This window comes from Kogia breviceps, chromosome 18 (assembly GCF_026419965.1).
Source record: "Kogia breviceps isolate mKogBre1 chromosome 18, mKogBre1 haplotype 1, whole genome shotgun sequence".
Lineage (NCBI taxonomy): Eukaryota > Metazoa > Chordata > Mammalia > Artiodactyla > Physeteridae > Kogia > Kogia breviceps.
The window spans coordinates 48,659,692-48,687,180 of record NC_081327.1 but is presented as its reverse complement, the minus strand read 5'-3'; the positions used below and the strand labels follow the sequence as shown (position 1 = coordinate 48,687,180).

The window sequence follows — 27,489 nt, the reverse complement described above, 5'->3', positions numbered from 1 at the left end:
ATTTTGTAATTCAGAGTGTAGAGTGTGGTCTGGGTGGCGGTCAAAGCTCTCTGAATACTTGCTGTGTGAGAGAGTGGCTTTAGCTTTCTAAAGGACAGATGACCAAAGAGCTTGGGAAAATGAGGCCACCGTCAGACATTTCCTCAGTAAATGTTGCTGAACTGCTCAGGGCACCAAGGCAGAGGAGGGGAGGGTCTTGTCCCTGGGCTGGTAGTGGGGAGAAGGGTCAAGTAGTGGAAGCTGCCCATCGCCTCTTGCTTCCTTCCTTCTTGTAACCAAGTATCTTGGCTGATTAGCAGTGGATTCCCCTATTTTCTTCTCAGCAGAGACACCGGGCTAACCAGAGCTATTGCATGTCTGAGACTGAGGTTCTGTTTCTCACTGTCAGTTAATAAACTGGCATTCTGGTTTGGACATCGGTCTTATTGGGTGGGTCAGGCTGGGTTAGACACTGGCTGGCCATTGCAAACCAGTTCTGGGGTCCTGTTCCATTGGATGATAGTAAACGAGCCCATGTAATAGTTACAAGCAAGGCTTTGGAGTCAGACTGTTTGGGTTCAGATGCCAACGATTAGCAATGTGCCCCCCGGGAAAGTTACTCAATTTCTCTAAGACTGTTTGATCATCGATAACGTGGGGGCAGTCATTGCACCTTATAATCTTGTAAGGATTCAATGTGAAATTGCACGTAAAGCTCTTTGCACAGTGTCTTGCAGATAGTATGTACTCAAATAATGTAAAATGATGAGAATAATAGCAGTAATAGCCTAACAACTTTGGGGAGATAGAAGTGCAACTAGTGTTAATGCGGTTTCTTTAATGCAGGGCCCCTAAAAGTCCTTCGGATCTCACAATGCTTAGGGTATTCCTAAGAAGCGATACTGCCTGCTCAATTTCCAGAACCACTAGTATTTGCATTGGTGAAACACTCCCTGAGATGCCCATGTTTAACTTTTTCTGGAAATCTTTGAAATGTCCCTTCAGGAGAAAAGAGCAGCTGCTGTTCCTCAGCTTTTCATCTTCCCTTTCCTCGAAGCAGAATTCTTATTCACGCCTACATCTCAGATCCAGGGAGATGAGTGGAGATTTAGGGACCCTCGTTTTTCCTATGGGAAGAATTCATATGTTTGCGAAGAATATTCCAACTCAAACTGAATTTCACCTTAATGGTCCCACTTGGTTTCCAAAAGACATCAGAAGAGGAATCTCCTAGGTCTGCCCTCTCCAGCAATTGAGTTGTTGACATATTCTTTTTTTTTTTTTTTTTTTTTTGCGGTACGCGGGCCTCTCACCGTTGTGACGTCTCCCGTTGCGGAGCACAGGCTCCGGACGTGCAGGCTCAGCGGCCATGGCTCATGGGCCCAGCCGCCCCGTGGCACGTGGGATCTTCCCGGACCGGGGCACGAACCCGCGTCCCCTGCATCGGCAGGCGGACTCTCAACCGCTGCGCCACCAGGGAAGCCCATGTTGCCATATCCTTGATGTGGTTTCCAGTTGTATTCTTTCAAGGGCCTGAGATGTTCCTGTAAGTGCCGCTCTCAGGAGGAAGGAGGGGAGGGTGAGCGGAGGCCTGGGCTCCTGGGCGGAAGCAGCATGCAGGCATGGAGAGACGCAGAGTCCCCGTGACGTGGGTTCACATCCATCTCCTCCACTACACAAGCAGAGTTACAACCTTAGGCAAGAGGCTGACTCTTTCTAAGCCTTTGTCTCCTGAACTGCCAAAGCCGGACTGGTTGTGAGTAGATTGCATGAGAAAATACAGGTCGAGTGCCCAATACTTAGTAGCTCAAGAAGTCTTTACAATTCTTTCTCGAAGAGAAGCGAGAAAAAGAAGCACAGAAGGAGGTACGGATTGGAGGTAATAGACAATTTCAGAATGAACTGTCATCACCTAATTTTTTAAAAAAGTCTCTCCAAAAAGAAGTGATTGTCTTAGTTTTCATGTCTTACTGTGTGACCTTGGGCAAGTTACCTTACCTCCTCTGTGCCTCACTTTCCTTCCTGTGGAATAGCGACAAGTAATACCATCTACTTCCTGTGGTTATTGGGAGGATGAAATGAGGTACAGAGCGCATAAAGAGCTCAGGAGGGTGCCCAGTTTGTAGTACAGGCTCAGAGTGTGTTCATCATCATCATTATTATATATTATTATTATTTTTTTAAATGTTTATTTTATTTATTTTTTGGCTGTGTTGGGTTTTACTTGTGGCATGCAGGGTCTTCTTTGAGGCGTGCGGGACCTTTCGCTGCGGCACGGGCTGTTTGCTGTGGCACACGGGCTTCTCTCTAGTTGTGGTGTGTGGGTTTTCTCTCTCTAGTTGTGGTGCATGGGGTCTAGAGTCTGTGGCTCTGTAGTCTGCAGCATGCGGGCTCTCTCATTGAGGTGTGCGAGCTCAGTAGTTGTGGCGCGTGGGCTCAGTTGCCCCGCGGCATGTGAGATCTTAGTTCCCTGACCAGGGATCGAACCCACGTCCCCTGCATTGGAAGGCGGATTCGTTACCACTGGACCACCAGGGAAGTCCCTATTATTATTATTAGCATCCTTTGCTCAGCTCCTCCTGTTTGCCCTTTATTCTCTCTCAGCTCTACTTTCCTTTTCATCTTTTAAGCCATTAAAAGAGTGTCACTGACAGAAGATCAATGCCCATCCTATTGCAGGTTCTGCAAGTGTTTTTGGCTTTTTCCAAGCTCCAACAGCTCCTATTATTTGGGCCTTCACTTGGAAATTTATCACGAAGAGCCTTATGATGGCTCTTCTGTAGTTGTCTGAGCTGTAATCCCAATCTTTCATTGCAACCTTATGCTTTTCTTACCATTCTCTCTACACAGGCACTAAGCAATGATTCAAGGCCCACATTCTAATCGTTGATGGTGAGAATCACAGCTTTCCATAGACCTAAACTGCCCAGCTTGGGGCAAATACACTACTCAGCACTACTCAGCACTCTTCCTCGAGGGAGAGAAGAGAAGAGGGGTTAAGATTAATGAAGTTTCAGGCCCTGTGCTAGTAAATCCAATGCCAGGAATATCAACTAAACACAATGTCTGCCCCTGCCTTTGGGAAGCTTAGGGTTTGGTGGGGAATCTGGACAATAAAAAGACAATGTAGGTTCACGTGGATGAATGGCCCAGGGTGAGACAGCGCCCCCACCTCTCCAGGGGACCGCAGGACCAGCAGCCGTGGGGCTGACAGGGTCTTGGTGCTCTGGCCGGCTGTCAGGCCTGAGCCTCTGAGGTGGGAGAGCAAAGTTCAGGACACTGGTCCACCAGAGACCTCCCAGCTCCACGTAATATCAAATGGCAGAAGCGCTCCCAAAGATATCCATCTCAACACTAAGACCCAGCTCCACACAACGACCAGCAAGCTACAGTGCTGGACACCCTATGCCAAACAACTAGCAAGACAGGAACACAAGCCCACCGATTAGCAGAGGTGCTGCCTAAAATCATAATAAGGTCACAGACACCCCAAAACACCACCAGACATGGTCCTGCCCACAAGAAAGACAAGATCCAGCCTCATCCACCAGAACACAGGCACCAGTCCCCTCCAGCAGGAAGCCTACACAAGCCACTGAACCAACCTAGCCCACTGCAGGCAGACACCAAAAACAATGGGAACTACGAACCTGCAGCCTGCGAAGAGGAGACTCCAAACACAGTAAGTGAAGGAAAATGAGAAGACAGAGAAATACACAGCAGATGAAGGAGCAAGGTGAAAACCCACCAGACCAAACATATGAAGAGGAAATAGTCAGTCTACCTGAAAAAGAATTTAAGAGTAATGATAGTAAAGATGATCCAAAATCTTGGAAATAGAATGGAGAAAATACAAGAAATGTTTTAACAGGTACCTAGAAGAACTAAAGAGCAAACAAACAATGATGAACAACACAGTAAATGAAATAAAAAATTCTCTAGAAGGAATCAATAGCAGAATAACTGAAGCAGAAGAACAGATAGGTGACCTGGAAGATAAAATAGTAGAAATAACTACTGCAGAGCAGAATAAAGAAAAAAGAATGAAAAGAACTAAGAACAATCTCAGAGACCTCTGGGACAACATTAACCATACCAACATTCGAATTATAGGGGTCCTAGGAGAAGAAGAGGAAAAAAAAAAAGGGACTGAGAAAATATTCGAAGAGATTATGGTTGAAAACTTCCCTAATATGAGAAAGGAAATAGTCAATCAACTCCAGGAAGTGCAGAGAGTCCCATACAGGATAAATCCAAGGAGAAACACACTAAGACACATATTAATCAGACCATCAAAAATTAAATACAAAGAAAAAACATTAAAAGCAGCAAGAGAAAAGCAACAAATAACATACAAGGGAATTCCGATAAGGTTAACAGCTGATCTTTCAGCAGAAAGTCTGCAAGCCAGAAAGGAGTGGCAGGGCATATTTAAAGTGATGAAAGGGAAAATCCTACAATCAAGATTACTCTACCCAGCAAGGATCTCATTCAGATTCAACAGAGAAATTAAAACCTTTAGAGACAAGCAAAAGCTAAGAGAATTCAGCACCACTAAAACAGCTTTACAACAAATGCTAAAGGAACTTCTCTCGGCAGGAAACACAAGAGAAGGAAAAGACCTACAATAACAAACCCAGAACAATTAAGAAAATGGTAATAGGAACATACATATTGATAATTACCTTAAATGTAAATGGATTAAATGCTGAAACCAAAAGACATAGACTGGCTGAATGGATGCAAAAACAAGACCCATATATATGCTGTCTACAAGAGACCCACTTCAGACCCAGGGACACACACAGACTGAAAGTGAGGGGATGGAAAAAGATATTCCATGCAAATAGAAATCAAAAGAAAGCTGGAGTAGCAATTCTCATATCAGACAAAATAGACTTTAAAATAAAGACTATTACAAGAGACAAAGAAGGACACTACATAATGATCAAGGGATCAATCCAAGAAGATATAACAATTGTAAACATTTATGCACCCAACATAGGAGCACCTCAATACATAAGGCAAATGCTAACAGCCATAAAAGGGGAAATCGACAGTAACACAATCATAGTAGGGGACTTTAGCACCCCACTTTCACCAATGGACAGATCATCCAAAATGAAAATAAATAAGGAAACACAAGCGTTAAATGATACATTAAACAGGATGGACTTATTTGATATTTATAGGACATTCCATCCAAAAACAACAGAATACACTTTCTTCTCAAGTGCTCACGGAACATTCTCCAGGATTGACCATATTTTGGGTCACAAATCAAGCCTTGGTAAATTTAAGAAAATTGAAATCCTATCGAGTACCTTTTCTGACCATAATGCTATGAGACCAGATATCAACTACAGGAAAAAATCTGTAAAAAATACAAGCACATGGAGGCTAAGTAATACACTACTAAATAACCAAGAGATCACTGAAGAAATCAAAGAGGAAATTTAAAAATACCTAAAACAAATGGCAATGAAAACACGACAACCCAAAACCTATGGGATGCAGCAAAAGCAGTTGTAAGTGCGAAGTTTATAGCAATACAATCCTACCTCAAGAAACAAGAAACATCTCAAATAAACAACCTAACCTTACACCTAAAGCAATTAGAGAAAGAACAAAAAAACCCCAAAGTTAGCAGAAGGAAAGAAATCATAAAGATCAGATCAGAAAGAAATGAAAAAGAAATGAAGAAACGATAGCAAAGATCAATAAAACTAAAAGCTGGTTCTTTGAGAAGATAAACAAAATTGATAAAGCATTAGCTAGACTCATTAAGAAAAAAGGGAGAAGACTCAAATCAATAGAATTGGAAATGAAAAAGGAGAAATAATAACTGACACTGCAGAAATACAAAGGATCATGAGAGATTACTACAAGCAACTCTATGTCAATAAAATGGACAAGCTGGAAGAAATGGACAAATTCTTAGAAAAGCACAACCTTCTGAGACCGAACCGGAAAGAAATAGAAAAATATAAACAGACCAATCACAAGAACTGAAATTGAAACTGTGATTAAAAATCTTCCTACAAACAAAAGCCCAGGACTAGATGGCTTCACAGGCGAATTCTATCAAACGTTTAGAGAAGAGCTAACACCTATCCTTCTCAAACTCTTCCAAAATATAGCAGAGGGAGGAACACTCCCAAACTCATTCTATGAGGCCACCATCACCCTGATACCAAAACCAAACAAAGATGTCACAAAAAAAGAAAACTACATGCCAATATCACTGATGAACATAGATGCAAAAGTCCTCAACAAAACACTAGCAAACAGAATCCAACAGCACATTAAAAGGATCATACACCATGATCAAGTGGCGTTTATCCCAGGAATGCAAGGATTCTTCAATATGCAAATCAATCAATGCGATACACCATATTAAAATGTTGAAGGATAAATACCATATGATTATCTCAATAGATGCAGAAAAAGCTTTAGACAAAATTCAACACCCATTTATGATAAAAACCCTCCAGAAAGCAGGCACAGAGGGAACTTACCTCAACATAATAAAGCCCATATATGACAGTCCCAGAGCCAACACTGTTCTCAATGGTGAAAAACTGAAACCATTTCCACTAAGATCAGGAACAAGGCAAGGTTGCCCACTCTCACCACTCTTATTCATCATAGTTTTGGAAGTTTTAGCCACAGCAATCAGAGAACAAAAAGAAATAAAAGGGATCCAAATCAGAAAAGAAGAAGTAAAGCTGTCACTGTTTGCACATGACGTGATACTATACACAGAGAATCCTAAAGATGCTACCAGAAAACTACTAGAGCTAATCAATGAATTTGGTAAAGTAGCAGGATACAAAATTAATGCACAGAAATCTCTGGCATTCCTGTTCACTCACTAATGATGAAAAATCTGAAAGAGAAATTAAGGAAACACTCCCATTTACCATTGCAACAGAAAGAATAAAATACCTAGGAATAAACCTACCTAAGGAGACAAAATACCTGTATGCAGAAAACTGTAAGACACTGATGAAAGAAACTGAAGATGATACAAACAGATGGAAAGATATACCATGTTCTTGGACTGGAAGAATCAACATTGTGAAAACGACTATACTACCCAAAGCAATCTACAGATTTAGTGTAATCCCTATCAGACAAACAATGGCATTTTTCACAGAACTAGAACAAAAAAATTTCACAATTTGTATGGAAACACCAAAGACCTGGAATAGCCAAAGCAATCTTGAGAAAGAAAAATAGAGCTGGAGGAATCAGGCTCCCAGACTTCAGACCATACTACAAAGCTACAGTAATCAAGAGAATATGATACTGGCACAAAAAAACAGAGATATAGATCAAGGAACAGGAGAGAAAGCCCAGAGATAAACCCAAGCACGTATGCTGTCCTTAGTTTTGATAAAGAAGGCAAGAAAATACAATGGAGAAAAGAGAGCCTCTTCAATAAGTGGTGCTAGGAAAACTGAACAGCTACATGTAAAAGAATGAAATTAGAACACTACCTAACTCCATACAGAAAAAATAAACTCAAAATGGATTAAAGACCTAAATGTTAAGTCCAGACACTCTCAAACTCTTAGAGGAAAACATAGGCAGAACACTCTATGACATAAATCACGGCAAGATGCTTTTTGACCCACTTCCTAGAGAAGTGAAAATAAAAACAAAAATAAACAAATGGGACTTAATGAAACTTAAAAGTTTTTGCACAGCAAGGGAAACCATAAACAAGATGAAAAGGCAACCCTCAGAATGGGAGAAAATATTTGCAAATGAAGCAACTGACAGAGGATTACTCTCCAGGATTTACACACAGCTCATGCAGCTCAATATCAAAAAAAAAAAAAAAAAAAACAAAAAAAAACCCAATCCAAAAATGGGCAGAAGAACTAAATAGACATTTCTCCAAAGAAGATATACAGATTGCCAACAAACACATGAAAGAATGCTCAACATCACTAATCTTTAGTGAAACGCACATCAAAACTACAATGAGGGGCTTCCCTGGTGGCGCAGTGGTTGAGAATCTGCCTGCCGATGCAGGTGATGCGGGTTTGTGCCCCAGTCCGGAAGATCCCACATGCCGTGGAGCGGCTGGGCCCGTGAGCCATGGCCGCTGAGCCTGTGCATCCGGAGCCTGTGCTCCGCAACGGGAGACGCCACAACAGTGAAAGGCCCACATGCCGCAAAAAAAAAAAAACCACACACACAAAAAAAAAACCTACAATGAGGTATCACCTCACACCAGTCAGAATGGCCACCATCAAAAAATCTACAAACAATAAATGCTTGGAGAGGGTGTGGAGAGAAGGGAACCCTCTTGCACTGCTGGTGGGAATGTAAATTGGTACAGCCACTATGGAGAACAGTATGGAGGTTCCTTTAAAAACTAAAAATAGAACTACCATATGACCCATCATTCCCACTACTGGGCCTAAACCCTGAGGAAACCATAATTCAAAAAGAATCATGTACCACAATGTTCATTGCAGCTCTATTTACAATAACCAGGACATGGAAGCAACCTAAGTGTCCATCGACAGATGAATGGATAAAGAAGACATGGCACATATATATAATGGACTATTACTCAGCCATAAAAAGAAAGGAAACTGAGTTATTTGTAATGAGGTGGATGGACCTAGAGTCTGTCATACAGAGTGAAGTAAGTTAGAAAGAGAAAAACAAATACCGTATGCTAACACATATACACGGAATCTAAAAAAAAAAGGTTCTAAAGAACCTAAGGGCAGGACAGGAATAAAGACACAGATGTAGAGAATGGACTTAGGACATGGGGAGGGGGAAGGGTAAGCTGTGACGAAGTGAGAGAGTGGCAGGGACATATATACATACACTACCAAATGTAAAACAGAGAGCTAGAGACGGGAACGTTCTTCCATCTCTGCACGGTCCAGTATGGCAGCCATTATAGCCACCTGCAGCTTCTGACCGCTTGAAATGCGGCTAGTATACCCAAGGAACTGAATTTTTGATTGGACTTAATCTTAATTAAATTTGAAAAGCCACATGTGGCTAATGGTACCATAATTGGAGAGTGTAATCACAGACTTTTATGTAAATTATGTTGTAAAATATCTTTAATAGAATATTTCAAAATTGCCAAGATCTCTCTGCAGCCCTGTATCCATCTGCTAGGGCTGCCATAATGAAGTACCACAGACTGGAAGGCTTAAATGACAGAAATTTATTTTCTCACAATCCTGGAGGCTAGACGTCCAAGATCAAGGTGTCAGTGAGGTTGGTTTCACTCTGGGGCTCTCTCTTGGGCTTGCAGATGGCCCTCTTTTCACTGTGTTCTCACATGGTCTTTATGCAAACATCCTTGGTGCCTCTTTTTGTCCTAATCTCTCTTCTTATAAGGACACCAATCAGGTTGGATAAGGGTTACCCAAAGGCCTCATTTTAACTTAATTATTTCTTTAAAGGCCCTATCTCTAAATATAGTCAGATTCTGTGGCATTGGAGGTTAGGGCTTCAACATATGAGTTTGAGGGGGGACACAGTTCAGCTCATAACAGAGCCCTCTGTGCACTATTGAACAGCAGACAGGTAAAGGCACTTTAGATCAGAGGCCACAACTGGATAGTTCAGGTGTGTATCTTTCTAGAGACATACTTGGGGGGAATTGGGAAATCAAAGAGTGTCATTTTCCTTAGGCCACAGCCTCTGATCGCAATCCCCTCACCCAGAATGTCAACTCACACTCCTCTGCCTGGCAGTAAAGGCCCCCAAGATTTGACTCCATTGACTGGAGCAGCCTTCTTTCCTCTCGTCCTTCGTTCCTGTCCCTCTGCTTTTTCTCCGCACCTCTCTACCCCATGCACCTCATACTCACTCCTGCTTCTCTGGTTCTGTTCACGCTGTCCCTCCTGCTGATAATACCTTGTTCTGTAACTCCAACATCATCCTAAGAATTTATATCCTGCTCGTCTCAACCAAGACCCACCTCATTCTCAAAACCATCTCTGAACATTCAGTCTTCCTTAACATCATTCTCTCTTGTTTTCAAATCCAGTCACACTTGAAACAAACACCCCACGATTGAAAACGAAGTGCTTCTCTAATTGTTTCTAGGTCTTAGTGTTGTCTCTGAAACTAACTCATAAAAGCAAGGGTCAGGGAACGAGTGACCTTTCCCTTCTGTAGACTTGACATCCTCACATAGCAGGTGCTCAATAATGTGTCTGCTGCTTGGTTGACAGGTGTAAGTATTTTTTGTCCCTTTCCCACCTCTGAACTGTTTTTCCAACTTTACGTACAGCTGCACATTTAGTATCTAGAGCAAACCTGAGGCTGCAGCGTATCACTCACTCTGTGTATTACATTTACAATAAAGTCAAAGATAGATGGCTAAAAAGAAACTCTAATCATCTCTGATATTATTAAATCTTCTAGTCTGAGTTCTCAGAGAGCCCAAGAAAAATTTCTTTTAATCCCTGTGGGCTTTCTATTCCATAGATGAAGTTATAGAGCTGGCCTGAGAAGCAATTTTGTGAAATCATTTACCAAAGGGGAGGGGGGAAAATCATTATAGTCCTCCTTTGGAGGTTTGCAAGTAATAAGCATGCTCTGTTCTCTTCAAGCCCAGAAGAGCTGCGTGGGCTTGATAAATGGCTAAGCTTGGCCCACCTGCAGCTCTAAAAAGATGTCTGTAAACATTACAGAAGAGAACCGTCAGAAAGTTGGTGGGTGTTACTGATGAGTGGCTGTGGGTGCTTTTGTTGGCCAACAGGGCAGCAGCCTTCTTTCTCTCCTCTGTGAATGACTAGTGACCTGTAATTCCTTTGTTTTCCTGGTGACTGTCTTAACCGATAATGGCTTCTTTTAAAGCAGTGGTTTTCAACTAGGGAAGGTTCTGCCTCTCTCCCCATCCCACCTGGGGGACATCTGACAATGTCTAGAAGCATTTTATGTTGTCACAGCTGGCAGTGGGCGGTGCTGCAGGCCTCTCCTGGGTAGAGACCAGAGATGCTGCTAAACGTCTATCTTCCCCTGTCCCTTTGCTTCTGAGGTTGTCTCTTCCTTGCATACTCTTCTTCCAGCTTTTTCCTCTTTCCTGTCCCAGTTCAAACAACACCTAGCCTTCTTTATCGAAAGCCATTCTACAGCATGCATTCTCAGTGGGAGCAAGGCCACCCCCAAAGGGGTAAAAATGGATTCTCGGAGGATCTTTAAAAATCTTACTCTTTTAATGTATGTAAAGCACAAATACACATACAGGACATAAACAGATGACAGAGTGTTAGGTAGATAGCTGGTGTATCTATGGTACTAAAATTTCATAGAGGTGGTTGATTAAGAAAAAAAAAGTCTAAAAAAGCTCCTTAGGGGGCAATAATGAAAAAAAGGTTGAAAAATACTGCTCTGTGGAAACGGTCCCCCCTCCACTTACTCGCCAACATATACCCTAATTTACCTCCTTCCAGAGCTTAACTGCAATTGGAGAATACCCTACTTATTTTTAGTTCACTTGAGTATTTTCTGCCCCTCCCCACCCCTCTGAAAGTGAGCTCCTTGAAACTCAGGGATCTTGGCCATCTATTTGCCACTGTACCCCCAACACCTGCACATTGTTGGGCATGTAATAGATATTCAATCCATATTTGCTGATTCAATTGCACTGTATGTAACCAAGGAATGATTTCCAGTACTAAACCAAGGACCCACTGGGCCAACCAGACCCCCCTTCGATTTCAACCCTCACTTAAATGCTACCAGATTCGTTGGGTCCCTTTTGGGCAGTGAGCTTAAGTCCCCTTCTTTCCTCCACGGTCAAGTTAATCCCTTAGCCCTGGTCTCAAGTAGCTCAAATTTTCTCTCCTCCGTGACCTCTGAGACCCAGCCACTCTGCAGTCCAGACCTTCTCTATTCCACTGACATACCACAGTGAATACCATATGGATGTTTGACCCATTGAATTAAAACATTTGATCCATTAAATTAAAACATTTTGACCCATTAAATTAAAACATTTAAGTATAACGATAGGTTAACCATCTTAGAAATTACACAACAGAAGAAATGTATGATTATCTGATTTGAGTTAGTAACAAACTGAATTACAGTGAGCATATGCTGTAGAAAAAAGACTGGAAGGAAGCAAACCAAAATATTAACAATGTTATCTATCTCTGGAATGTGGACTTGCAGTTTATTTTCTCCTTGTGTTTTTGGCTAATTTAGGAATTTCCTGTAATAAGCATGTATTTCTTTCACCATAAGAAACAAGGGGTTTTGGTGGTCAGGTTTTTAAAGTATCATTCATGATATTGCAGTATCAGAGAGGCATATATAGGCCTGACCCATGGATCCAGCACCAGGCCTCTCTGATTACATGGTGACTCCCACAACGCTTTTTTTGGGGGGATTTCTGTGCTTAGGAAAGCCATTAGATTTTGGCCAACCTAGTCCATTAAGCAAATCACACCAGCTTTCTTGCCAGGATGACAGCTACTATCTGTTCCATGGAATTTTATATTTGTTAAGTTTTTCAAAGGTGTCCATGACTCCCCAAAGTACAGAAATGTACTTGTACTGTAAGACACTCATCCATGCAAAATGCAAAAACCAGCCAAACGAGCAAAAAGCACACTCTTTCTCAGGGGCTTCATGGCTCCCTGAAGCCAAGGTCGTGACATCCTGACCTAGGAAGATTTCTTAGTGGAATGCCTCTTGAAACCTAGACCACATTTCTTCATTTTCTCCTCACGGGCAGCTACCGTGACTGGCTTCCCAAATGTCCAAAACTTCCCTTGTCCTGAAGAACTTTCTAGATGCTGCCTCTTCCTAGCACATCTCCTCTGAACCAATATGGTCAGTTCACACTTCCGTATCCTTAAAGGTGACACCGAGGGGCTCTTAATTTTTTTGTGTGATCAAGGAATGCTTTCAAATACTAGAACTTTTGGCAGATCAGTTAATAAAAAGACTCAGTCAAACACTAGATCCAACAATTCATTAATAATTACAGTGCCCAGGGTGACAGCTAACAACGTCCGGAAGGGGCTCCAAGCGTCCGGGCTTGGCGCACAAATTATTTCAACTCTGAACCAGTGTCCGCCCTGGCCTCGATCTCACACACCCTCATGGTGAGGATATAAGTGATGCTGCACAATGTACGCGCTCTCTCGTAACCAAGGTGAATCGTACGCACCCGTCAAGATTTGGTGACCTACCCGGGAAGGGTTCGTGGCGTGAATGGCACGTTGACACAGGTGGTTTGAGAACCACTACGAAACTTGAAGTATCTCTTACATCCGAGGGCCTCTGTACCACAGGACAGTGACTTTTAGGACCCTCAGTTAAAGCAAACAAACCTGGAGAAAAATCACTTAATAGAAGATCGCATCTGGCTGCCCAAAGCTGACTAGAAGGACAGAGTTTGTTTGCTGGGTTTTATCGCTTACCTCCTCCAGGGCCCACAGGGAGTCCACCACGGGCTTCACCTTTTCCTGGTTGTAGAGCCCAATGAGCTTGTCCACCACTCCTCGAATGAGGCCAGCGCGGCCCTGTTTGAAGAGCAGGTTTAGGAGGGAGAACCCAGCGATGACTTTGTTCTCTTCGTACAGCTTGATGGGGTTCACCTTCTCGACCTGCCACCACTGGGGAGAGAGAAGGTGTGGGTTACGAGGGATCAACGCCAGGCAACGTGCGCAGCACCGCCGGGAGGCAGCGGGGCTGCACTTGGGTGGATTCCAGCTGCCCGGGGGGCAGCTCCTGCTGCTGTATTTCAAACGTCAGCGCCTCTTTGGCTGGGCTGCTCCAGGTGCGCAGTGATTCTTCCCAGCAGAGCTCGCGATGTAGGCGGGGCCCAGCCCTTCACAAAAACAACTCCTGGACCACATGTGATCGTAACGTTAAGGCGCACGGTCGGGACCGTCAGGTCTGGGGTGGGATCCTGGCTCCACAGTTTGCTCCCTGTCATTCTCTGTGCTTCATTTTTCTCGGCAACATACACTGGCAGGATGCTGCCTCCGGGGTTTCCTGGGAGAATTTAGCGTAAAGCGCTTGACTTCGTGCGTGGCGCTGGTGGTGATGGGGCTAGTGAAGGGAACGGGGAGGCGGGGGGTGATGCCTTTGCCTGAGCGAGCAGCTCTCCTTGGGGGAGCAACGGCAAGGCTGGGGAGCTGGGTCAGAATGCATCAGATAAAGAAGAGGAAGGAGGCGCGATGTAGGAAGAAGGAGCAGCATAACGGAGCGACGAAGCCACAGTGTCGGAACTCAGTCGATGGTTCCCAACTGGGGGCGGTTTTACCGCCCAGGGACGTTTGGTAAATGTGTGGGGATGTTTTTTCCTATAACTCAAGGGAGGAACCAACTAGCATCCAGTGGGAAGCAGCCAGGGATGCCGCTACCTGTCCTACAGCACATAGGACAGGCCCTCGAAACAGAATTTTCCAGCCCCAGATGCCACTAGCACTGAAGTCCTAAGTGGGGTTCCCACAGCTGGCACTTACGGCTCCCTTATTTCCTGCCTTTCATCTCCCACTCCAGACAGGAAAATAGGGAGATAATCCATTAACAAACTACAGAAGTGGTGAGCCACCTGCTCTGTTCTGATTTAATTGTGTTTCTTCTGGTGCTGGTTAGAATTTAGAAATTCAAAGGTCCAGCTTCTGGAGGGTGCCAAGAGATCAGAATGTTTAATAGTTTAATACAGAAGGCAAAGAGGAGTGTGATGGACACTTAGGAACATTTATGATAGTTATGTTATCGGTGTGTTTCTCTTCCATCCTGCCTCCTTCCAGGATTGAGGAAGCTCAAAAAAGTAAAAGATCTTGTTTTTTTTAAGTGGGGAAATCAGATTGTTGGAAAATAAGTGTAAGAAAGACAGGTTGTAAACAGGGACAAGGTTCACCCAAGGGCCTGGGGGCCAGCTCTAGGAGAGAGAAGTATTTGGCCGTGGGCTGTTTGCCACAAAAGCAAAGGGAGACAAAGGAGTAGTAACTGGAGACAAAGGAGTAGTAACTTGATTCACAGTGTATCTGCAGCGCTTCCACAAAGCGTTTGTGAGATGAGTGCTTGCCGAAGCTACAACTGCTGCCCGGTTGTGTTTGTGTTCTAGAGCTGAATGCCTGGTTTTGAATCCCAGGTCTGTCACTCGCTAGCTGTGCAACTTTAAGCAAATCACTTAACCTCTCTGTGTTCAGTTTCCCTACTGTACCTCTTGGGGTCGTCATGGGGAATAAATGTGTTGGTACGTACAGAGCACTTAGCTCAGTGTCTGGTGCATAGTACGTGCTCTATAAATATGAAATATTTTTATCACCTTAAGTTGGAGAGATATTTTGGATCAAGCGAGTAAGAGCTCTGGATTTGGAGTCAGACTGCTCTCGAAATGTTGACTTCATTTGCTATTATCGTCATCGCTAGGATCTAAAAGCAAATGGCATGTGAACACCAGCTCCGTAAGAGTTTTAAGGGGAACATCATTAAGATAGCTGAGTGAGAAATTCCTGTATGATTCCAAATATGCCTTTAATTTCTAAGCCTTTCTCCAATGTATAGAAGAAAATGCCTTTCTAGAACCTTCCAGAACAAAGTCATCCCCCCACTCCTCAGCATGCCCTACCTTCAGTTTGCTTCTAACTGAACAACTGATATTGAACCCGGCCTCTGAAAGGGAACAGTCTTCATTCTTGACCCTTCTGGTAGTCGGCACCCTTGCTTTGATTTGAGCAGGAGAATCTTACCCTCCGTCTGGGGTGCTTTCACGAGTGCCTTCACTGAGCGCGGGCACACTGCAATTATTTCATTAACGCTGTGTGTTGATTGTGCATGTAGGGGAGAAAGGGAAAACACTTCTTACAATTGTATGTAATTTGGGACCAATTTGGTTCCCTGCAGCAGGCCGTCAGCATCATGTTAATTACAGCCACAGCAACAAAACAGCTGCGAGTGACACAAAGCCTGTCTTCAGGGGACACAGGCTCCAGACAGCGTCCTTCATTAGACTCTGTTCTCGCTCCCCTGTTTATCCCGAAGTTGCCATAACCTCGACCTGAACTTTAAAGCTCAAATGCAAACCGAGGCCCTTTAGTTCTCATCTCACAGGGCAGGGAGTACTAATCTTTCCAGAATCAGGGCGTGTTTGGAGATGAAGCCTTTGGCAGCCAGTGTTGGCACTTTGGGGGCATTTGGATATCCCACGGTGCCACAAGGAGTAAATTCTAAACCCCTTTCCCTGGCTTTGTCTGACCACCCTATTCACAGTGCTTCCACCCCGTTCTGCTGTCTTCTACTTCAGCACCCTGTTTTCCTCCCTTTCAGAGACTGTATGACTATTTACAATCATCTTGTTAATATGTGTTACTTATTTCATCATCTCCTTCCTTAGAACGCAAGAGTCCCAAGGGGCTTAAATGCACCTGTCTCATTCGCTGTGGTGTCCTGGCGCCTGGCACAGCACAACAAGTAGTAGGTGCTCAGAAGATGCTTGCAAAGCGAGTGAATCCATCAGTGCCTCGCTGGCTGCCGAGGAGGCTGAGAGAGGACAAAGGCAAGCTCTGATGAGACAGGGCGACCCCCTGTGGTGGGGACAGGCGTAAACCTGGAAGTTCAAGCCCCAATTAGTTTAATTCTAGTAAGTGTGGCTCCAGGTGGGGATGTAGACCTGAGGAGGTTCGTGGTGGGGTGAGTGCCCAGGGATGCAGCTTCTCAGCTGCAGACACAATAACCACTGTGTTCAGAGCACGAGCACGTAAGCTAGTGGTTCACACACTCGCCTGTGTCAAAAAATCACCCCAGGAGCTTTTGCGAGGAGCGTCGAGTCCTGTTGTCCCTCCAAGCCAGCAGGACGGGGCTCCGGAGAAATCTCAAGCAGCCCTAGAGACCTGCTCAGAAAGTGGCCAAACTGAAAGGCTGGACTCTCCATGGACCAAGGAAAGTGCACTAAGGCTAAGTTTATTCTTGACCAGTGATTAAAAATACCGACACTTAAACAATCTCTGCTGAAATCAAAATACAGTTTTCTGGAGTTTCTTGGGCACTCTCACTTCTCTGCTTCATTTGGACAAAAAGTGGCCCAAGTCACAGTCCTGTCCGTCGTGTGTGGTGAGCAGGATGAGAATGCAGGCTTTCTTGCAAATGAATGATGCAGATGAAGGACAAACAAGTTTAGGCTCTTCGGTCCACGTCCTTAGATGGAAGAGCCTACAACACACCAAGCACCACACCACCCCACCAGCGTACTTTAGACGTGCATGGATACTTACTGATTTTGCAAAGCTAAAGAAGCTCTTGGTCTCTCCAGTCACCATGTTGGAGGAACCTGCAAATGGAAGATTCCCAAATCAAGCTAACGAAAATCAACATCTCTTGCTTGCATGGAAGAATGGCGGTTGTCTGGCCCAGAACTGTCAAGAACTTGCAAAGAAATTTAGGTCAGCCTTGGAAAAATGAGGGAATTGGAGGGGGTGGGTGGTGTCGAGTTGACTTAATTTTAACTAAGTATCACTGGATCAGAGAGGAAGTAACATTTCTCAAGGTGACTATTTCATTACTTTGGACAACAGGTCACGTGGCAAAAATGTGATTTAAGCCAGCATTCTAATAAAATGATGAGTTGCCAAAGTGTCTTGTTGGCTCCATTCTCTGAGACCGAGAAATGAACTCCTTTGTGAGATTGCTTTATGGCTTGAATTTGATTCCTCGGCAAGTGAGGGGCTTGGGAGCGGACCTTGGCTGGGCATTTAAGTAGTGAAGAGAGGCGGGGCTGAATTCGAATTTAGATGGATGGAAAGATGGGGTACAGAGGAGCAGATGAGGGTGAAAATAGGTTCACAAGCCAAGGAAATGGTGTGACCCATGTGTAAGCTCCAAAGAGGTCTGGGCAGAAAGGTGAAAACCACCTGCGAGCAATGGTGTGGGAAACGGAGCCTTGCTGACGGGAACAAGCAATATCCAGAGTTAAGACAGGAAGTCGAGTTAAGAAAGGTTCCCTAACGTGCTCTTACAGAAAGGAAAAACCCCTTTCTGCGGTTCTGGGTTGGGGGAGGGTGAAGAGATACTGTACCTTAGTGGTGCCTTTTCAGCGACTTTTCTGCCTTCCCCCCACAGATTTGGGAGTAAGTTCCTCTCAGAGAACCGTTAAATGAAGAAACTATGTATGTGTCTTTTTTTTTTTTTTTTTTAACAATGTATGTCTTAAACTTAGTTCTTTGGCCTTTTGGTAAACTAGCAGCCGGTTAGTCACCACTTCTCCTTTTATGGGGTGACTTTTACGGGGTACAAGCTTCACAGCACTAGGTTTAGATTACTTAGTAGTCAAGCAATTGATGTAATAACTTAGATACTAGTGATATAATCAAGTTGCATACACCGAAATGACGTCGTGGAACTGGGGCAAAAATAGGACCAGTAAACGAATAAGGATGGATAAAATGCTCATCTGTATTTGACTCACGTGTTAGTCATAGCCAGTATCCCTACACTGACATTTATAGCTTCTCTTATCAATAGTAATAATTTTAAAACTCTGCATCCACCGCTAAAGACTGTCAAATACATGGCCACTACTCATAATGCCAGAATACTCCAGCAATGAAAGTTTCTTCCTTCTTTTTCTGTCACAATGATCTGATGATGACAGAATCACGCTTGACTACTTATACCTCTCTGATATCTCTTTTATAAGCTTCTCAGCTAATAGCAGGGAAATGAGTATTTTTTTCTGAGTTATGCAGAACTAAGGCTCAATTTGCTGCTCTACTTCCATGGGACAGAGTGCCAAAAATCTCAAGCATTGGAGAACTCCAAGATCATTTGGCTCTGGAATGTGACATCTGGCTTCAGATACGCTTTTTTCTTTGCAGAGACTAGTGTTTTTTTTTTTTTTTTTAAAGGCAATTTTTAATTTTTTTTATTTTTATTTTTTTGTGGTACGAGGGCCTCTCACTGTTGTGGCCTTTCCCGTTGCAGAGCACAGGCTCCGGACACACAGGCTCAGCAGCCATGGCTCACGGGCCCAGCTGCTCCGCGGCATGTGGGATCTTCCCGGACTGGGGCTCGAACCCATATCCCCTGCATCGGCAGGCGAACTCTCAACCACTGCGCCACCAGGGAAGCCCCGAGACTAGTGTTTAAATTGGTTTACCTGCCTATGACAAAGAGAAGAAGAAGAGGGGGAGAGGGGTCTCTGGGGTCTCATTGTGCTGGAGAAAGCCTGCTCCCAGATGTCTCTCAGGAATCATCCCAAACCCAAGAGCACATACGTGAATGTAGACGCAGACATGGGCTCTATCCTTCCAGGGCTTCTGTGTTGATTGGGACATACAGGAGTAGTTTAGAGGAAGGAGAGTCTGTACCTTGCCACTTCATCTCCAATAGTGAAGATCCTCCCTTTTAAAACCACCATATCCTAGCCACTCTTCTCCATCCTCTTATGGGTGTTTTATTGCTTCATTTTTGGAACTTCCTTTGAAGCTGTGAGTATTTTCCACCTGTGCCACCTTCTGTGGGTTGAGTCCCATCTCGTCACTACCTTGGCTTGGCCTTGCTTTATTTCTTTTAGAATGAGAAATGCTCATGGGGTAATAGGGCAGTAGGCACTTTTATAATTGAGAACAGTAGCGATACTATAGGAAATACTAAAATATTAACACCACCCCCATCTCAGAAAATATTAAAATGTTAACACCACCCCAGCATATCAACACATCTCATTTTTCAGAGCCCTTGTAAGCACACGTGCGGTGCTGCCTGTCGCCGACCATGTCCCCTGCTTCTGTTTAGCGCTCACCATATAAAATGTAGGTTCCCAGTGGTTTGAGAAGGCTGAGACCTTTTCCAGTGTTGTCCCCACAGAGGCAATCCAAAACAATGTCCACTCCTTCAGCAGAGATTCTAAATGGTGAGAAGACAAAGTAAAATATTGTAACCTGTCAGGGACCAAACTGTCAACCCCTTTTCCTTCCTGTTTCATACTGTTTACTGCCAGAATCAGGAACAGAGAGAGCTCTGGGAGTAGAAATAAATAGGGCAGAAGCCCGGGAGGTGGACGTATCCTCCTGAGTCCAACTCTGAGAATTTCACAAAGCCGCAGACAGCTAAGGGCCTGGCTGGTGGCGCCAGCAGAGAACATCACAGTCAGTCTGGCCACCTTGCTCAACTTCTCTGAGCCTCAGCTTTCTCCTCTGTAAAGTGGAGCTAGTGGGACCTCCCCGGTGGTCCAGTAGGTAAGACTCCACACTCCCAATGCAGGGGGCCCGGGTTCGGATCCCTGGTCGGGGAACTAGATCCCACATGCCTGCCACAACTAAGAAGTCCTCATGCTACAACTAAGAAGTCTGCATGCCGCAACCAAAGATCCCGCATGCTGCAACGAAGATCCAGCGTGTGCTGCAACTAAGACCTGGAGCAACCAAAAAAATAATAAAAATAAATTAATTAAATAAATATTTTTAAAAAGTTTTTAAAAAATAAAATAAAGTGGAGCCAGCATGTTTCTTTGTGCTAAGAATGAAGTGAGGCGGCAGATGAGGTGCTTGGCCCATTGCCAGCCACATAATAGTTGCTCCGTAAATCAGTCAACAGCTCACATTTGTGGAAACTGGGGTGTGTACCAGGCTCTGTCCAAGGTGCTGAAGAGTGATAAAACCAGCAAGCTCCCTGTCTTTGTGGGGCTTCTGGTCTACCAGGGATTGGCTTTCTTCCCTCTCCACCTCCCTCCTCAGTGAAGCTATAAAGGCACGTTAATTTAACTTGCAAACTTCTATTGTCCAATCTCCAGGTTCAACCTATAAACATACTCCTAGAGAAAAAGGGTTAAATAGAGAGGATTTTCCTACAGTGACGGAGGGCTCCAGAGGGAATCCACATTTGTACTCTATAAGGAAGAAGATCCCTTCTTCCATTCATTTATTTATACATTTATTAATTCACTCGCTCATGCACTTAACAAACATCTACTGGGCTTCTTGGGTTAAAAGAGATTATGCAGGAGGGGCCGTAGAACCGGAAGGCTCTGGGGATTGTAGGGAATATATTCCTACCCACAGAGTTCCCAACTCTGGCTGGGCCCTGCTCTGCTCAGACAAGAATGGCACTTCCTCAGACGAGGGCCTTTGCAGGGTTGCCTTGTCTTACCACATTGCTCACTTTTTCTACCCCCACCCTCATCCCCCAGCCAAGTTCAGGAACTGCCACTAACTGACGTCAACAGCTTTGTCCAGAGTGTCACCAACTAGGAAATTACACATGCATCTCCTGGGTTCATACACTAAGTTGACTGCTCCATGCCCCTGAGAGCTGAGTCTTTAAAAAAAAAAAAAATATATGGAACGCTTTACGAATTTGTGTGTCATTCTTGCACACGGGCCATGATCATCTTCTCTGTATCATTCCAATTTTAGCATACGTGCTGCTGAAGGGAGCACCTGAGTCTTGATATGAATGTGCCCTTCAAAAGCCCTCAGGTCTTAACCAAAATCCAGCCCATTACAGAGGCTCTTCCAAAGTGATCAGCTTAGCCTCCCACCCAATAGAGTGCTTATGTCATGGGTGTGTCCGTGCAAGTCCCATCTGTAAATTCACGACCAGGGAGTTAGGCCAGTGGATCTCAAACCTACATGTGTGTCAGAATCTCCTGGGGGGCTCATTAAGATACAATTGCAATTTGCCCTCCCTCTCTCCCTCTCCTAGCTCTGAAGTACTTGGTCTGGGGTGGGGCCCAAGGATCTGCATTTCTAAGAAGTTACCAGATGCTGCTGCTGCTGATTCCAGCTCCACACTTTGGAAACGCCTCCTCTAAACCAGTTACTCAGAGGTCGAGGCAGCCTGTTGTTTATTTTTTTTAGTAGTAATTGATTTGTTCCTTAAATATTTAGCACTGGCACCACACTAAGCACAGGGGTACCATGGTGAGCCCACACAGATTTGATTGCTCCCCTTTTAGAGGGTACATTAGGCAGACATCAATCCATAGTTAAACAAAGAAAAATTAAATCGAAAGTGAATGGGGTCTAGTGCCACAAAGGCACTATGAAGCTGTTCAAATTGAGGGTTTGCCCAACCAGGGCCGCCAGAGAAGATGTCCCCGGGGAAGTGATAGTGGCAGCTGGAGGAGGTAGGTAGGGAAAGAGTGGTGGGAACACTGTTCCAGGCGGAGGGAACAGCATATGCAAAAGCCCCATTCAGGAGGAGCCTGGTAGGCAGGAAGACTGGAGTAAAGAAGGTGCGAGGGAGCTTGCTGCACGGTGAGGCTGGAGAGGCGGGCGGGAGGTCTGAGTACAGACTCTGTGGGGGGCTCTGGGCTGGGCCGCAGACCCGCTGATCAGATCCCCACCTTGCATCACAGGCCGGGTAGCTGTGCACCTGTTTTTCTGACTTTGACCAGATCCATTTTTGCCAAGTTTGCTCCCTCCTGTGGAAGTGAGATCCTGCTCTGCTTCTCCTAGACAGCCCTCTTGGGCCATCAGGTCCTCCCTGTGAACTTCATTTCCCTAAGTTCTCTCCCCTTGCCTCAAGGGTGCCACCCGTGCCTAGGAGCAGCCTCCCAAACGTGAGGCTGTGCACACCTTCCAGGGAGCCCCCGATGGACCCGCCCGTTCTCTGCTCCCCACTTCTTGCCTGACGCTCCTCATATCCCTGTTCTGCTTGTGGGTCCGCATTCTCTCCTCTGCCAGTCACATCTCCTTGCGTTAGCGGCCCCGCCTCGGCCTGTTGCTCTCTCCCGTGGACTATGGTTCTGCAGAAATGCAGGCCAGGCCCACGGCAATGGGTGACCATAAGCTCTGCCCGCTTCCCCACCCTCACCTCCCACTAACCACTCCAGACATTCTGACCTTCTAGCTATTCCTGAAGTCCCACATTCAGGAGCACCTACTGTGTGCCGGGCACAGCTCTGAGCCTTCCTAAGTCTCATCTCATGACACCTCACGCCAACCCTGAGACTCAGGGCCTTTGTTATACCCATTTGATAGATGAGGAAACTGAGGCTCAGTGGGGTCAGGTGCCTGCGGGAAATGGGCAGACCCTGGTTTGATCCGTCACTTCCCGAAACTAAGTGAGGGCCCCAGAGATGGAGTAGGCTTTTATAGGGTGGGCTGTGGCCAGCCCAGGGGTGACCACCACTGCCACTTCTAGCTCCCAGCGGGGGCTGAGCAAAGCTGGGGGTTGCTCCACTGGGCTTTACGCTGGAAGGAGACACTGCAGGTCTCCTGCATATCCAGGCCACCTGCTTCTCCCACATCTCTCTTGGCATTGCTATAGCTGAATCAGGCAAGACAGGGTTTGGCCATGCACAGGGGTCAAATAAGACACAAATTCACTCCCCTTTGCTGTCATTGCATCCTTTAGAAGGTCAGTGGTGAACTGGGGGCCAAGAGAGGGGGGGGAGATGGATTCTGTGGAAGAGACGCTGGGTAGAGGCAGGTGTCGCTCCCAGGGCCCTGAGGGTGAGGACACTTTGCTGTAGAAGTCAAACCTTTAAGCAGGCATTGTTCCTTTAGAGGCCAGCAATGTCCCTTCAGGTGAGAGTTGCAAAACTGGAAAGCGCTCCGTCCCCTGTTCAGTCCTCATAAGCCCAATCAGTGGATCAGACTGATGTGGATAGTGGGTCTACTTAAACTGCTCCAGGCCCCGCAAGTAAGCTTGGGTCAGGTCCTCCCTCGGTCCTCCTTGCACTGAAAAGCACCTTAGCAGCATCTTTTAATGGAATAGTCATGAATATCACAAGCAGAGCAGGTAGCCCATCAGAGGCACAGAGGCCAACCCTCATTGCTTAGCTCACCCCCGCTCCCCAATTTCTGGGAGTGTCTGCCTTGCCTGCATACGTGTAATCGTAATCACATAAAAGCAGAGAGGGTAACGGCAGAGGGTTAAAGGCAACAGTTCCTATTCTGCTTACTCCCTCTGTCATAAATCTCTGCAGACTTAAACAGCAAACAGAAATAGCCCCAGCTCAGAGATTCTCTGGGCCAAATTCAGCATCAAGATATTTTGGGATTGCTGATCCGAGACTTTCCTATCTGTCCTTCCTTGGTCCCCAACCCCTTGCTCCTTTATCGGGAATACGGTCTCTCTGCTTCCCATCCACTCGGATCAGTGGAGAATTTCTCTTGAGTGGTGGTAGTTGCAATAGAGCCGTTACTGGGTAAGCAGCCCTTCAACTTTGTCGAGAAATTAATTCCCCTTTCCTGTAACTTTCATTTCCAGTTGGGTCCTTGGCTCTCCACACACTTCTTCCTCTCGTTCAGAATTCCCTTTTCTCTGAGAACTCATCTGTGTCTTAGCTTTAACCATCACCTCCAAGCTCATGACAGAGGGATGAGGCGACGTCAGAGCGCCCAGCACTGTGCCTGGCGCACAGTAGGCTGCTTAGTAAAAGTTTACTATTGACGGTTCCCGCATGCATGTAGTACCTACCACTTCTAGGAATCCTTTCTTGATCGCTTTCTCTCTGTTCTCTCCTGGTGGCTAGACTCTTGTTAATTTCCACTAGGTCTCAGTTTCTTTATATAAGATAAGGAATTTTCATCGTGCACGATGCACCTACAATAACCTCACTGAAATGCTCAGCAGAGTGGGAGGAGACAGACACAGCCTGGTGCCCCCTTGCCTCGCCTGGGACTCGCTCCCGACCTCTCTCTACCGACTGAAATAGCTCCCACCCTTCAAGCACACCCTTGGGGCTGTCCACCTTGGTGTGCTCTCTGGTCTTTCTTCCCCCTTTATTTTTAAAGCCCCGACAGTCAGGTGCACACAATTCAAGGCTTCTAACTCTTCCACTTGGTTTCAAGCATCCTCTTCTCTCTCCTCCCGAACAGAGAAGGGGGAAGTGACGTAAAGGTTATGTCTGTATTATAAATATTTTTTTCCCCTGTTCCCTTTATAATGCCTGGCTCTAGGCTGCAAACATATTCAAAAGAAGCTTACTGAGTGACTGGTTGATCAAAGAATTTTCATCCCAAGAAATTTTATGTTATTATTTTTTCTAGTTGATGACACTAAACACAGTGTAACAAACAATATCCATGATCAGAAAAGGAAGAAAAAATCACTCAGCATTCCACTCCTATTGCATCTCAGTGGGTGGATTTTGTCCCCCTTTCATTTTATGCCCTCACGCGCCAAGAATTTATACAAAGCTGTGATCACAGTGTAGCTGGAATTTGGCATTCTGCTTTTTTTCACTCAATATGCTACCACAGGTATTTTTTTCATTTTCTGACAGAGTCTTCATAATTATCATTTTTTAAGGGGCTGCATAATACTCAAGTGTGTGGGTGTAGTGTAACCTACCAAACCGTTTCCCTTCTGTTGATAGTGGGGGCTGGTTCTGAATTTTCGCTTTTACAGACAATGCTGTAATTCACCCTGTCGTCACATCCTGAGCGCCTACGATGAGGCAGAAGCAGGGCTTGGGTCTGCAGCAAGCAACGTGGACCGGTGGCTTTTATTTTCTGTCGGATTATATCCTGAGGGTAGGATTCGTGGGACAGAGAGTACAAACATATTTGCAGCTTCCCAGTCATTTTTAGGCTAATCCCAGAATCTCTACTTAAAAATGGAAGGAAGGAAGGAACTGTTGGAGGTCACGTTTGCAGGCAGGTGGTGGGCAGGTGGGTCTCAGATGCTGTTCCCTTCTGCTCTTCTGACATCAGAAGAAGTCACTGATTCTGGGGCTAAAGGCAGCAGGTCAAGGACACTGAGAGGACCTTGGACATGGGCACTGCAGAGGCTCCCTGGTTATGGCCTGTCACTTCTTCAGAAGAGCTGCCACTTCCTGATCCTCTTCTCCCACTACCTCATACATCCTCTGACCACATCCTCCAGCTGCACTAGTCTCCTTTCAGATTCTTGAATTGACCAAGTCTTTCTTGACCCCGGGCCTTAGCACACGCCATTCTCTTTGGTCAGAAATGCTCTTCCTTTGGCCAAATTCTCAGGCCTCAGTTCTCGGCCCAAATCTCACTTGTTGATGGATGACATGTCTGATTTCCCCATCTGCCTATGTTTATTTCACTAGGACCTTGCATTTCTCCACCAAAACACATAGCGAAAGTATAAATCAGGCTTCCCTGGTGGCGCAGTGGTTGAGAGTCTGCCTGCCGATGCAGGGGACACGGGTTCGTGCCCCGGTCCGGGAAGATCCCACGTGCCGCGGAGCGGCTGGGCCCGTGAGCCGTGGCCGCTGAGCCTGCGAGTCTGGAGCCTGTGCTCCACAATGGGAGAGGGCCGCGACAGTGAGAGGCCCGCGTACCGCAAAAAAAAAAAAAAAAAAAAGTATAAATCAATGAATTTTAAAAATATCTCTTGTCCCTTGTTCCCAGTGAGACTCCAGGCTCCATGAAGACAGTGACTGTCAAGGCGGTTTCTGCTGGATCTCCTGCCCTAGCAGAGTACCTGCTAGGTACTCAGTATTTATTAAGCAGGTCAGTGCAGGAACAGAGGAAAGGATGCTTGAAGAAATGTCTCTTAAGAGGGTGAAAGGAAAGGTGGCTGAAGGGAGAGTGGTAGTTCATTTTCCAGACCACAGCTTGAAAGATGCAAGTTAAAGGAAAGAAGTTTATAAAAGTAGGCAAAGATATATTCTGGAAGTCTTTACAAACTACTATACATAAAATAGATAAGCAACAAGGATTTACTGTATAGCACAGGAAATTCTATTCAATATCTTATAATAACTTATAATGGAAAATAATCTGAAATATATATATGTGTATATATAACTGAATCACTTTGCTATATACCTGAAACTAACACACTATTGTAAATCAACTATACTTAACTTAAAAAAAAAAAAAAAACCTGCAATCTCTGGACATCTGAGAAACGGGTGGTAAATCTCCAATATCTAGCTTTAAAGCTTTCTTTTCACATCACATGGGAAATACTGGGGCAACCTTAAATGACATGCAGATCTTGACACTCAAATTTTTTTTTTTAATTTGAGAATTCAGGCTGTCAGAAGACTCTCCTTTCCGAAAAACTTCCCAAGTTTCACCTAATCCGGTCTAACTCTATCACTTCAAACAACCAGATCTCCCATCCTCCAACCCTTCAATTTTTCATCTTAATCAGTGATTTGGAGGAAACTGTTTTCTTTGTTATGATGCTATGCTAGCCGGACAACTTAATTCCTTTGTACCTTCCAGTTTTGCGCTGGAGAGGGAAAATACAGAACCATTGGCTCTGGGACATCGCTGAATCCCCCCAGGAGCTGTGAGTGGAGCAGAGCCTGGGAATCAGCAGGGGTGAGACACACAAATCTCTGAAAGCATGGCGGCAGCTGGGGGTTCCATCTGATTTGCTGTGTTGACACGCACAGGGCCGTCAGGATCATGGGTGGAATACGGATCATGTTATAAAGCAGCGTCTCCCCCGGCGAAACCACAACAGCCAGCAGACGGGTGTCCCCTCCCATTCATTCTCCATGAAGCACCAGTGACTCTTCCAAACCCAAATCGGATCATGTCACCACCTTGGTCCTTTGGTGGCTCTCAGTCAATCCCAGGTTGGAGTCCACTTTCCCTGGGGCTGTTACAT

At 45.2% G+C, this 27,489-nt stretch overlaps 1 protein-coding gene and 1 non-coding gene across 2 annotated transcripts in view; both read right to left on the bottom strand.

The window, feature by feature from the left end:
- VAT1L (vesicle amine transport 1 like) overlaps positions 1-27,489 on the bottom strand; it is a 139,999-nt gene that overhangs the window by 44,799 nt on the left and 67,711 nt on the right. Inside the window, exons 5-7 of the mRNA XM_059045097.2 lie at positions 19,742-19,845; positions 17,217-17,272; positions 13,410-13,604 (exon numbers count right to left, since the gene is read on the bottom strand). Of these exons, the coding sequence (XP_058901080.1) occupies positions 13,410-13,604; positions 17,217-17,272; positions 19,742-19,845 (355 nt within the window). The remainder of the gene's footprint in view (positions 1-13,409; positions 13,605-17,216; positions 17,273-19,741; positions 19,846-27,489) is intronic.
- LOC131745683 (U6 spliceosomal RNA) lies at positions 21,271-21,377 on the bottom strand. The gene has a single exon (XR_009332416.1). It is a non-coding gene; the product is annotated as a U6 spliceosomal RNA (small nuclear RNA).